Here is an 11901-nt window from a genome sequence, read left to right on the forward strand (position 1 = left end):
TGAGGGGACTTGTTCATACATAGAACAAGGCTCAGTGTGGTGAATTCTTCGTTCATTTAAGGCACCAAAATAATCAAGCGCCAGAAGGGAGTTAAGTGCCTCAAATCCCATTGAACGTCAGTGGGAGCTGGGGGTGGGGGTGGGAGAGTGAAGTTTCCAAAAGCTCCTAAATCACTTGAGTGCTGCTGACTTTCACTCTGACTTAGGCTCCCAAGTCACTTAGGCCCAGATTCACAAAGGTATTTAGGCTCCTAACTGCCACTGAAATCAATGGATGTTAGGAGCCAGGCCTTAGGCAAATCCTACCCTGGGTGCCTAACTCCCTTAGGTACCTTGGTCTATACCCAGCCTAAGACATTCCTGGGTTTATGTGTTGGAGCCAATTACTGTTCCATGTAAGCTCACAAGCCGATGCTATGCTCTGGATTGTTTGTGTCATTTTTCTTTAATAGCAGAAGTTCAACAATTCTGGGTTTGCCTTTTTCAGAAACCGCTGCCCATCCTGTCCATCACTTGGCTTCACTCCCCGCTGGAAAGAGGATCCCCTCTCCTGGGCATTCCAATGTGTGAGATGAGCTTGGTGGGGTCTCAGTCCAGTCCCTAGGACGTAAGTGTCTACAGCTCAGAAACCACCATGATTGGTATGAATTACCCCCCTTTCTGGCAGCTTCAGGAGCGAATAGGCTGTGGAAACTGAACTCCCCTTGGGCTAATAACACTTCTTGTCAAACTTAGGTTTTTGGGTCAGGGACTGTCTCTCATTCTGTCTATACAGCACCTAACACAATGGGGCTCTGAGCTTGGCTGGAGCCTTCGGTTGCTACCACAATACAAATGATTAATAATACCTTGAGGCAGGACTGAAACGCACAGGTGAGTCGGTGGCAGAGCAGCTTGCCTGGCTGCCCGTGTAGTGTGGACAAGCAGAGGATTCAGTCCCTTTGGCTGTGGCCATTTCACGAGAGGGTCCCCACTCCTGTTCTCCTGGGTGGAACTCCCCGAGCACTGAACTCACACACATTCTGACACCACCCCACAAAACCCAGCCCACCTTAGAGCCATTACTTGCTGCGGCTTGTGTGAACGGAGCGAGTCAGGAGTCATAACGCTAGCTCTGTTATTAATTTGCATCGCAGTAGGGCCTAGAGGCCCCAGCTGAGATCAGGGCCCCTTTGTGTTAGGCACTGTACAGACAGGGGGTCTAGACAGCCCCTGCCCTGAAAGACGGACAGTCTGGTCTCTTTGTTGGGGAAGTGGGGCCATGACTCCTAGTTAGAATCCTGCCTGCTGGCTTGGGTGTAAGAAACAAGCTCTCTAGGCTGGGCTTTGAGCCTAGCTTTGCATTGGCCACTGTGCCTTTGGTACAGCCATATGGGAAGTAAGGGGACATGGCTGTTCCTAGAGGTGTGAGCCTATCTTGGTGGCTGTACCCAGAAGGGTCTGACAACAGGCATTCTCTCCCCCATCCTGGCTGAGGGATAACCTGTACTGGTGGGTGTTGGGCTGGAGTTGTGGGTGACCCATGGACCTAGCATAGGATTAGACTGTATCCTGGATCAGGGAGTACATCCACTGGTCTGTTAACCCCATGTACCTCATCTGGCATCTGCCTCCAGCCATGGTTAATAGCTGGTGAAACAGAAAATGGCACAAAACTCCATGCTGTATGGTGCCATAGGTGTGAATCTGTGTGTTCCTTCTGAGGCTTGTGTACTTGAGGTTTGGTCGTGAAGCAAAAGATCTGTGCACCCTGTTTAGTGTGTGTGGCACTTACGTTTTATTGAAATAGTGATTAAAATTTGCCAAGCCCTGAGTAAATCCTACTTGCAGCATTTCAAGCGGGATGGGATTTTTGGAAGCACCTAAATGACTCAGGAGCACAAGTCCTGTGGACTTTCACTGGGACTAGTGCTCCTAGGTCATTTCAGTGCTTTTGAAAACCTCACCCTCTGTGACCCCCTGCAGCAGGGAGTTCCACAGGTTGAGTATAATCATAGAGAACGATAACAATACCTAGTGGGAATGGAAGAATGGAATAGTATTTCCTTTCACTGGCTTTCAGTTTAGTGCTATTCAATTGCAGCACGTGATTCCTTGTGCCTATATAATAAAATAATAGTGTTTAATAATTGTTACTAATTGTACTGCAGTAGCACCTCGGAGTCCGGTCCTGGATCAGGGACACATTGCACAGACGCAGAACACATAAGACCTTCTATAGTCTATACTATCCCCATCAGGGTTCTGGAAACTGGGACAGAATGTGGAAGCTCCCCTAAGAGGTTTTTAAATCAGTGGTAGTGCTGGAAAATCACTGTGATCTTGCTGTAAACATATTTTAATTACCCTCACAGCACATGTGCCTTCAATTCCCTCTGCCTCTCTCGCTCACACACACGCGCGCACACACACACACAGTTTGCTGGAGAGAATAATCCATTGCCTCTTCCTTTGTGCATTTCCAGGGCTGGAGTGGAGATGGGGTTACACTGAGCTCTAGGAAGATTCCCCTGGGGAGCAAGAGGCTGCTTCCTGCTGCAACCAGCATAATGCGAATGGAGAGGAACCTGTGTGGCTAAAAGCCTTCGCCGCCCACTGGAGCTGCTGAATATTTATTCCTACTGGAAATGAAAAGAGAGGAGAAATCTAGGCAGCTCGGCGTGACTCTCCGCCTGGATGAGAAGCGCCTGCGGCAGCGGGTTGTGTTTGTGCTGCCTGCAGTCGATAAAATAGCTCATCTGGTCAGATGATGGATGTTATACAAAGGGCTTAGGCAATAGTGGCCTCTCCATCAACCCAACCCATGGCTTAGCTGGCCGTAGCTCACCTAGGGGCAGCAGCGAGGGCCCCAGCGCCCGCCAGCTAAACCCAGCTTATTGCTGGTCTGTTGGGATGCGGGATTGGCATAAGGTCTATGCCCTGGATGGATGTTAGGGCAGAAACAGCACATGTAATTGCTAACCACAGCCCTGCCCCCAGCCCCACACTGACTACACGGCTCCTGAGCTGACGTGGTCTCTCCCTCCAGCAACAGGACCAGAGGGGAAGAAGCTCTCCGCTCTGGCTTGGGCCCATAGGCTGCAGGGCTGGCCCTGTATCAGGTTCAGTGGATCCTCAAGGCACGGATTGCGTTGGCAGACAGGCATCTCTCTATGCCCTGAGCTGAGGGAGAAGGTGCTGGTGCGATTTGGGGGGAGGGATTGGTCCATTTCTTTCCCGCTGAGCCCCAGACAGAGATCTAGGGACCCCAGAGGGTTCCCTTTCTCTCACCCCTTCATTCCCGGCAGGATACCCCTTGCCACAGTCTCACTCTTCCTCCATCCTGGGGGTGCACAGGTTTCATGACAGGTTACAGATGGATGAGGCCCATCAACTCCCACCCCCCGGGGAGCCAGGCCAGGACTGTTCACAGGACAGCTCATACATCTGGGCTTTGGCCAGTCTCCCTTAAACAATTCCCACAGGCTGACAGGGTCATTGTGAAGCCCTCTCGCCCACCCTCCCAGCAGCTCTAACTCTTACTGGCCACTGCCACTGGAGCCAAGACCCAGCACTGCCTCATCTCTGGCCTTGGCTCGTTGAGATGCTGTCCAGACACAACGCTGTGTTCTCTGGACCACCTGAGCCCCAGGGGCTGCAGCCCAGGCTGTGCTGTATTCTCAGAGGGCCTGGGGTTTGTTCAGCCCCAGCACTGCATACTCCCTGCCCCCATGCTGCAGTCACAGACCCATGCAGTTATGTTCAGAGAGCTTCTTTTTCCTCCTGGTGACTAGCTCCCCATCCCCACCATAGCCCAGCACAGGTCACTTACCCAAGCTGCTCCGCTGTTCAGAGCTCCAGCCCCAGAGCAGATCTGTCCCAGCATCGGCTGCTCAGTTGCTAGGCTGGGAGCCCATACTAAAGTGCCTTGGAAGTAACTAGGTTAGGCAGCTGGAGGACAAGCTCTGTGTGTGCGCCTGTAGCTTTAAGTTCTCTACCTGTCACTTGTGCATGCTCACAGCCTCCTCCTCTGGCAGGGAGGAGGGGATGCTGCTGCTGCTGCTGCTGCTGCAGTGAGGTTACTTGCAGTCAAACTCCAGCCACTGCTGCTCAGCTCCATTGCCTTGGAAAAACCTGCCATCCTTCCCAGCCCCCTCCCCTTCCTGCAGAGGACGGGGCAGGTGGGGGCAGCATGGGGAGGAGATACTGGGGTGAAATAACTCTCCTCGTCACAGCTATTTTCAGAATCACACTGGTTCCCTCCTGCCCTCGCCCCCCAATGTTTGCACGACAAACAAGAATAAGAACAGAGCTGCTGGTTCTTACGTCCCTCGTCCCCCACGGTGGTGGCGGCTTCTAGGGAGTTGAGGTAGGCCAACCTGTTCCGCGGGGATGCTGCTGCTGGACTCCTCGGCAGGTCCAACAGAGATAAGGGGCTGGTCTGAGCAGCATTGCACAGGCCCGAGAACTTCCCCCAGTGCCTCCTGCATGGAGCCCAATAGCCAGCAGCTGGTTGTTGCTCACAAGATGCCCGTCCTGAGTTCTAGCTCTCCCTTCTAGGTCCTTACCTTCCTCCAGCCCACTAGTATCTGAGCACCTCACACTCTTTCGCATATTGATCCCCTCAATCCCCTCGGCCTGCCATGAGATAGGGCAGCACTCTTTGAGAACAACAAAGGTAAAAGGACTCTAGTTATTATCCACATGGGAAACTGAGGCACAGAGGGATTAAGAGACTTGTCTGAGGTCACAGTCTGTAGTGGAGAAGGGAACTGAATGCAGGTCTCCTAAGTCCTAGGCTACAGTGCCAGCCACTATCCATCCTTCCTCCCAGTTAAAGGGGGCTGCTCACTGTTAACATAGTCTAGTAGGGAGCCCCACCTCACACTCCGCAGGACAAGCTGCTCTCCAACTATTAGGGATTGGGATGAGACCTTGCAGGTTATTGCACGTCTATCTACCTGAGGCTTTCTTGCACCTGCCTCTAAAATGCCAGTGGTTGGCTTTGGTTGGAGCTGGGATAGGGGGCTAAATGAACCACAGGTCTCCTGCTTTCTGGCTGGAGAGGAGAGTCGACAGCGCTGAAAAATCCTGGAACCCACAGGGTCAAATCCAGTAGCATCCATCCTTCGCCCTTCCCCGTTGGATACACTGAGGTCTGTGCAGTTACTGGGGGCTATGAACTCTCCCCTTTGCAAGATCCCTGCCCTAGTGGCCTAACTTCCTCCTCCCCCACACTCTTGGGGAGGGCACTGGCTCCCCCAGAGCTGGCTGCATTTCACAGGGTCTGGGTTTGTAAGCAAAGGTGCTGCATGGAGAATATTTTTGCCCATCTAAGTCCTCTTTTCCCCGGAGATGAGCGAGTAGATCATCTCCACTGTACAGCTGGGGGATCTCCAGCTCAGACAGGGAGTGACCGGTCCAAGGTCACAGCTGGAACCAGCACATTTCTTTTACGCAGGCAGCAGCCCAGGCATAATTGGGGTGCAGCGGGCATAGGGCTGAGCAGCATGTGCAGATTTGTTTGGATGGAAGAGTTGGTGCACAGTAGGGCTAGGTGCAAGGGGGTACATAGGCAAGGTGGGTGGTAACCCACCGGGGATGGGATCTGTAACAGGCACTTGTGGCTGTGGGGAGTCGGGGAGGGTCTGTTGCCTTCATCTCCTTAAAGAGAGGCCAATTTCCCTCTTTGCAATGCTGCTGCAGAGGGTGATGTAAAAGGAAACCTGCCTTTATAGCTAAATCCCATGCTGCCCATTGCAATGAACGGGAGCTCAGCCATCAACTTCCATGGGATAAAGCACTGACCTTTGGAGAGGGGAAACTGGGTTCAGCATAACCCCCTCCCGCTGCTTAGCTGGGATGCAAACCATCCATCCGCTCAGTGGGAGCGGCCCCAGCCGGCTGGAGAATCAGGATGGAACAGTAGCTGAGACAGGCCCTCAAGGTGCTGACGCTGACCCCAAAGAGGAGCAGCCCATGGACTCGCTGGAGATGGAAGGTGGGCGAGATGCAGGCTCAGGAAGCTCTGGGTAAAGAACAACCTCCAGCCTCACCTGTGGCGGGACAGAGGAGGGGAATTGAGATTCCCCTTTAACAAGAGAAGAGCACCGAGGGCTACAGGCACAGCCTTGCACGGTATGTGGGCCATGTTCTGTGCGCGAGCCCAATCACCAGCTGGGCTTCTCTCCTGTTGGCGCCCTCAGTGACTCTTTGGCCATAGCAACTGCCTTAGCAGCCTTTACCGGCCGAGTTCACCCATAAGCCTGCCCAAAGCTGAAATCAGTTGAGCTAGCAGTGTGGGCACAGAGCATGCGGCCCTGCGTTAACCGTCTCCATCAATCAGCCTCATGCCTCCACCAGCTGTAGCAATGAGGAGCTCGGGCTCCAGAACCTACCGGAGGGGGGTGAACACGTGAGCTGGGGAGGAGGGATAGGAATACCTCGCAGTGGCAGCTGGTGGGTATCAACACCTGAGAAGGAATAGCACTGTCTGTGATGTCACCTCCTGGGTGCAAGGAGCTACCGCTCCCTGGAAGCCTGCGAACCTGCACCCAATACACTAGCCCTGAACTCAGGCTCCTGGCTTTGGTCCTGTTAGATTCACAAATTAAATTCACAGTGAACACAATGCTCTGGAAATACCTGGACTAACAGCAGGCGACAGCCAGGGGAGAGGACGCTGGTTATCCTCATTTGGTGCTGCACGCTACTGGCCAAACTGGGAACTGCCATCTTGGTCAGAATGCAAACTGCTCCCTGGCCAGCACATCTCACATTAGAACTGGTCAAATTTTTTCAGTGGAAACTTTTTCATAAAAATGAATACAATGTTTAAAAAAGTGTCATTTCCAGGGGAAACATTCGTTTCCAATGCTCTTTTTTCGGTTTTTCACTTAAAAAAAAAACAACATTAACCTTTTGGCACCCAAAAAGTTTTGGCCACGACCTAAAAAAAAGTTTGTCCCCATTTTTTTGGGACTGGCACTTGCCAAAACCCAAACAATTGGGGAGTGCTGGTTTTTCAATTAAAACCGGCCCTTTTTCTTTGACAGTTTTCAACAAACTATCATTTTTTTCCTTGGTCTGTTTCACGGGAACAAAACCCCACTTCCCAACCAGCTCCGCCCCCAGCACTGGAGGAGAGATGGGGCTTCTGAACACAGGGACTTAAATGGGTGGAGTGTGGACAGAAGCCAGAGGGTGAGGAGATGCCTCCAACAACATCACTGAAACACTAGTCACCTCTAGACAGATTTATTGGAGCGATGGTCACAGGCTTGGAGCCAGTGGGCAGAAGCAACATTTGCCATACACAGCATTTAATCCTCACCTTCCCCATGCCTACCCCACATGTGGCCAGGAGGGAGAACTCCACTGGCTGATCCTTTTGTGTCCCACAGACCCTCCCCACCTGCTAGGTGAGGGAGAGCATTTGACAGAGGCTGCTGGGTGCCAGGGAGTAGCATGGCACCACAGCAAAGCAGGCAAGGAAAGGGATTCCCTTCAACTGCCTTCCATCCCCCTGCGTCAGAAGAGGAAACTGGTGCCTAATCCCACATTAGGGCAGGACCAACCCTCTCCCCCACCTAGAACAGCTGTGGAGTCCTTGGCTCCCATTCCTGTTCTTGGAACACTGGTCCCTTGCTCCCACAGTGTAACCCGCTGCAGAGCAGGGAGATGACTGTATATACCCATCACACTATGTGCTTGTTTGGAACAAAGCAGGGTGCAAAGGGTTAAGGTATGGGGGAGGCAGTCCTTTCCTCTGCAGATGCTGCACCCCAACAAGACAGGCTGGCAAATGTTCCAGCCCAGGAGACAGACACAACCATGCACTTCCACGAGCACATTGCCAAGAGTGTGATAGGAACAGACGGATGGCCCGATGGGGAGAGAGGCACAGTACGGTAGCCTATTGCGCAGTGAGCGTGAGGCTGGCTGCTGCCCCTCCTGGGATGGAGCTCCCCTTCACAGCAGAACAGCTCCCCACGAATCCATCCGCCCCAGATCTCTACCCGGAGGAAGCTGTAACGAGAACACATTCAGACAATGGGCTGTTTGCTGTTAGATTATCCTGACCCTCACCCTCCCACGTGCCCCATGTCAAGTCAAGGGTGCCACGCGAGCGCATCTGGACTGGCACGCAACTAGCTTCTACTCCTTGCCTCCCCTCTGCTCCATGGGCCAGCGAAGAGCAGCAGAGCGAAACTCACTTTCCTGCTCTGATCATGGAGCCAACTGCAAAACAAAGTCGCCAATTGGGGAGTAACGCCAGCGCAGCCAACAGAGTCATTCTGCATTACACAAGACACAGACAGTAGCCCCTTCCATAGTGGGATCAGATTACTTAGATACCGCCCTCAGGGGCGCTCTGGAAAAGGCATGCCTCTCTGGGGTGGAACCTGGCAACTGAAAGCAGCCTGCACCAACAATGCACCAGCGTTTAGGACAAGAGGTGAAGAAAGAAATTGACTAATTCTGTGGTCACAAGCAGACCAGCCAAACCACACCCGTGCGGTGTCTGGCATAAAACCCAGGACCTTTAGGACCAAAGAACACCAGGGTTGAGTACTACAGCTAAAGGAGAATCTCCATCAGGAGCAACACATTAGGGCTTTTACTCTATGGGGAGTAGCCACTAGGGGGTGCCATGATCACAACATGCACAGGAGAGCAGGTCCAATACATTCCACCCAGCACAGGGCAGCGATTGTGTTGCAATAGGATGGGAGCAGCAGGGAAGTCCCATCAGGTTGTCTGGGGAGGCAGCTCCCTCTGACTGCTGGACAGGGAGGAGTCACTTACAGCAGGGGATGTAGCAGTCGCACTCGCAGAAGTCACAGCGCGCGAACCAGCGGGTCCAGCCCCACTGCTTGGTGACGCAGTTGGAGATCTTGATGCAGCCGTGGTTGAGGAAGGCCCCGAGGTGAGCCTTGTCCGTGCAAGTGGAGGAGCAGCTGCCGTCGATGTCCCGCTCGTTAATCTCAATCCGGCCCCGCAGGCATATCCCTGCTGGGGAGAGACAGCAGCCCTGTTACCCCGGGGCTGGGGGGAGGCACTGAGAACAGACCCTGGGAGTTATTAGCATGCGGCTGGGCACGGTTACCAGAGCAGTGGGGCTAGTCTCTCAGGGCTGATGAGGCATCAGGCTGCCAACGACACCAGCACCCCGGGTTCCAATAACCCGCCCTGCAGCCTTTTAGCTCACAGGTCCCCAAGCCGGGCAGGCCCAGTACATTCTCCAGAGCTTGCAACATCCCCAAGGGAGCGAGGTAAAGCTGATGGTGCAGCCCCAGGCTGGGATAGGAGAGCGGCACTCCACTCTCCCCCTGCTCCTGACTGCAGAGGGGTGGGGGAACAGAGGTATTTCCTCCATTAGCCCCCTCCCTGCCACACATCAGGGATGTCTGAACTGAGCTCACCCAGTGCAGCCAGACCTGCAGACTACGCTGACTCCCATGTGGAAAACTGACAAATAAGGGGCACTCCAGCCACTGCTGTGATGCAGCCACCTCTGGGGTGGAACATTAGCTCCTCCCAATCCTACCCGCTTTACTGCCCATCGGTGCTGCACAGCGCAGTACTCACGGAGGCAGGTGGGTTTAGGTGTCCAGTGGCCATCGGACTGGCAAGCACTGGCTGGGTCCCCCACTAGCAGGAAGCCGGGCCGGCAGCCGTAGCGCACCACAGAGCCCACCCACCAGTCGTTGCCGTAGACCATGGAATTGAAGTCTGCCTCTGGCCGCCCGCAGTTCACTGAGAAGAGAAAGGTCCCCGGTGGACGGTGCAGGTTGGAAGTGTGAAGGTATCGCCACCACCCCAGAGACCAAAAGGGCACCAGAAAGCAGCATGCCGGGGTACATGCTTGGCTCATTGGGGTGCCAAGGGCTGCTGGCATAATTCCACAGCCCCAGAAAGATGCCAAGGGAACATACCAGATCCCTGGGGGGGGGGGGCATGCTGGGCATAGGGTCTGGATCCCCAAGAGATGGCAATAGCATATGCTATGGATGACAAGGGTATATAGCTCCTGGGATCCGTGATGGCCAGGGTATCTGCCACAGCCTGGATGACTGCTACCAGTGCCGGTAAACTGCTCGGGGTATGTGACATGGAACCTAAATGAATGCTAGGACGCCAGGGGCTGTAGGTAGATGCTCCAGATCCCAGAGAGGATCCATTGGTCCATCTCCCGGATGCCGGGAGGCCAGGATACAGAGATGTTGCATCAGCCCCCCAGCCTGCTCCAGGACACAGTCTTGTTGCATTAACCTTGTCAACACCTTGTGATGCCAACAGCTGCTGTAATTCCTTGCCAAGGGGCCCCTCAGGAAATGCCCCATACTTCTCGCTCCCCAGATGCCCCCAAAATCCTCCAGGCCAAAGACAGCTTTTGATGGAGAGAAGAAGGGCTTTCAGGGTCATATAGAGAGAGATGTATGTATATGTTGTGTGTATATAAAAACTATACACACACACACACAAATATATATACACACACACACACACACAAAACAAACAGGTTTGAATTGAACCAAAACCATTGGTGTTTTTTTTTTAAATCTCATCAAATAATAAAACAATTCATTTCAAATCAACCAAAATGTTTTGGGTTGACTTGACGTGGAATTTTTTCATTTCAATTCACCATTTGACATTTCCACCCCCCCCCCTTTACAATTTTTTTTTAAATTGGACAAATTTGAGAACCAAATGCCACATTGAAACAAACAAACAACCCCTCTAAACAAAGCATTTCAACTTCAAACAAATCTGGGTTTTCCCGCATGGAAGCTATTCATTGAGTTCGACCGAAATTTGCAGATCGTTCCAGAGACACACACACAAAATTCATGTTTTCAGCCAAATTTCTATTTGTCAAAATAAATGCACCAGTGGCTGCTACTGGAGACAGCCTCCCACACATGAAAATCCCCTGCCTCCGGGGGATTTGGGAGAGCGGCTGCCGTAGTTGAAGGTCTCCGTCTCCCCTCACTCACAGCCACCCCCCAACCCTCCAATTCAGGCATGTCTGAGTCTGTTTGGGTTGAGATCAGTCCCGCACAGTCCCTCCCCCACCAAGCTCAGCCTCTCCTTTGCTCTCCCCCTGGCACCCGTGTACCTCGACAGAAGGATTTGTATCCCAACCAGCAGCAGCTGCCATTCCCACACTGGCTCCTCTTCAGCTCCTTGTGTTTCCCTTTGCAGCCCCCCATGCAGATGGGGGCCGTGCCAGACCAGTACGTGTCCAAGCTTCCTGGAGGGACAGATCAAGGCAGAACAACAGGGAGAGATGGGCTGGGGCCTCTCTCCTCTCCCAGGTCCCGGGGCACCCCCACGGTTCTGTCCCCACCCCCACCCCCCATTCTCTTTCCCAGCTGGGCCAGGCTCCCGCAGAGCTCGGCAGCGGCACTGGGCCTGCCAGGGTGTCTCTACACTGCAGCTGGCGCGAGCCTCCCAGACAGGTAGACGGACTCACGTTAGCCAGGCTCGAGCGAGCGTGCTAAGAATACCCGTGGGACCGGGCTAGGCTCCAGCCCCCGAGTTCCAGCCAGACCCGTGACTTCCACCAGCCCTGGGCAAGCCAGCTGGGAGATCAAGCAGGACCCTGATAGCTGTCACTCTGCAGCAGGGTCAGCCCCAGGCCTTTCTAAGGGCCCCAAGGAGCGTTCTGCATTCCTGTGGCCCTTCACAGCCCCACAGACCTTTACGGATGCTGAGGGGCCTCCTGGGAAACACAGGGCAACTAAAAGGATTAGGGGTTTGGAACAGGTCCCCTATGAGGAGAGATTAAAGAGGCAAGGACTTTTCTGCTTGGAAAACAGGAGACTAAGGGGAGATATGATAGAGGTCTATAAAATCATGAGTGGTGTGGAGAAAGTGAATAAGGAAAAGTTATTTACTTGTTCCCATAATATA

The 11901-nt window shown here is 53.4% G+C and overlaps 1 protein-coding gene across 1 annotated transcript; it reads right to left on the bottom strand.

The window, feature by feature from the left end:
* Nucleotides 1-7260: 7260 nt before the first annotated feature.
* Nucleotides 7261-11233, bottom strand: LOC112104343 (CUB and sushi domain-containing protein 1-like). The gene is made up of 4 exons (XM_024196621.3): nt 11105-11233; nt 9571-9738; nt 8788-8991; nt 7261-8007 (listed from the first exon to the last, which is right to left on the bottom strand). The coding sequence occupies exons 1-4, from the start codon at nt 11196-11198 to the stop codon at nt 7994-7996; spliced, it is 480 nt and encodes a 159-aa protein (XP_024052389.2). The 5' UTR covers nt 11199-11233; the 3' UTR covers nt 7261-7993.
* Nucleotides 11234-11901: the final 668 nt, after the last annotated feature.

The sequence above is a fragment of the Terrapene carolina genome, unplaced genomic scaffold (genome assembly GCF_002925995.2).
Source record: "Terrapene carolina triunguis isolate 2854851 unplaced genomic scaffold, T_m_triunguis-2.0 Scaffold374, whole genome shotgun sequence".
In the NCBI taxonomy this organism is placed as follows: Eukaryota; Metazoa; Chordata; order Testudines; family Emydidae; genus Terrapene; species Terrapene triunguis.

Bases quoted from the DNA above. Each gene is read 5' to 3' on its own strand.
- LOC112104343 (XM_024196621.3), bottom strand. From the start codon at position 11,198: ATGGGGGGCTGCAAAGGGAAACACAAGGAGCTGAAGAGGAGCCAGTGT. The intron at 9,739-11,104 runs GTACACGGGTGC...TTCTCTTCTCAG, and splicing joins ATACAAATCCTTCTGTCGAG to TGAACTGCGGGCGGCCAGAG. The intron at 8,992-9,570 runs GTGAGTACTGCG...TCTCCCCAGCAG, and splicing joins ACCTAAACCCACCTGCCTCC to GGATATGCCTGCGGGGCCGG.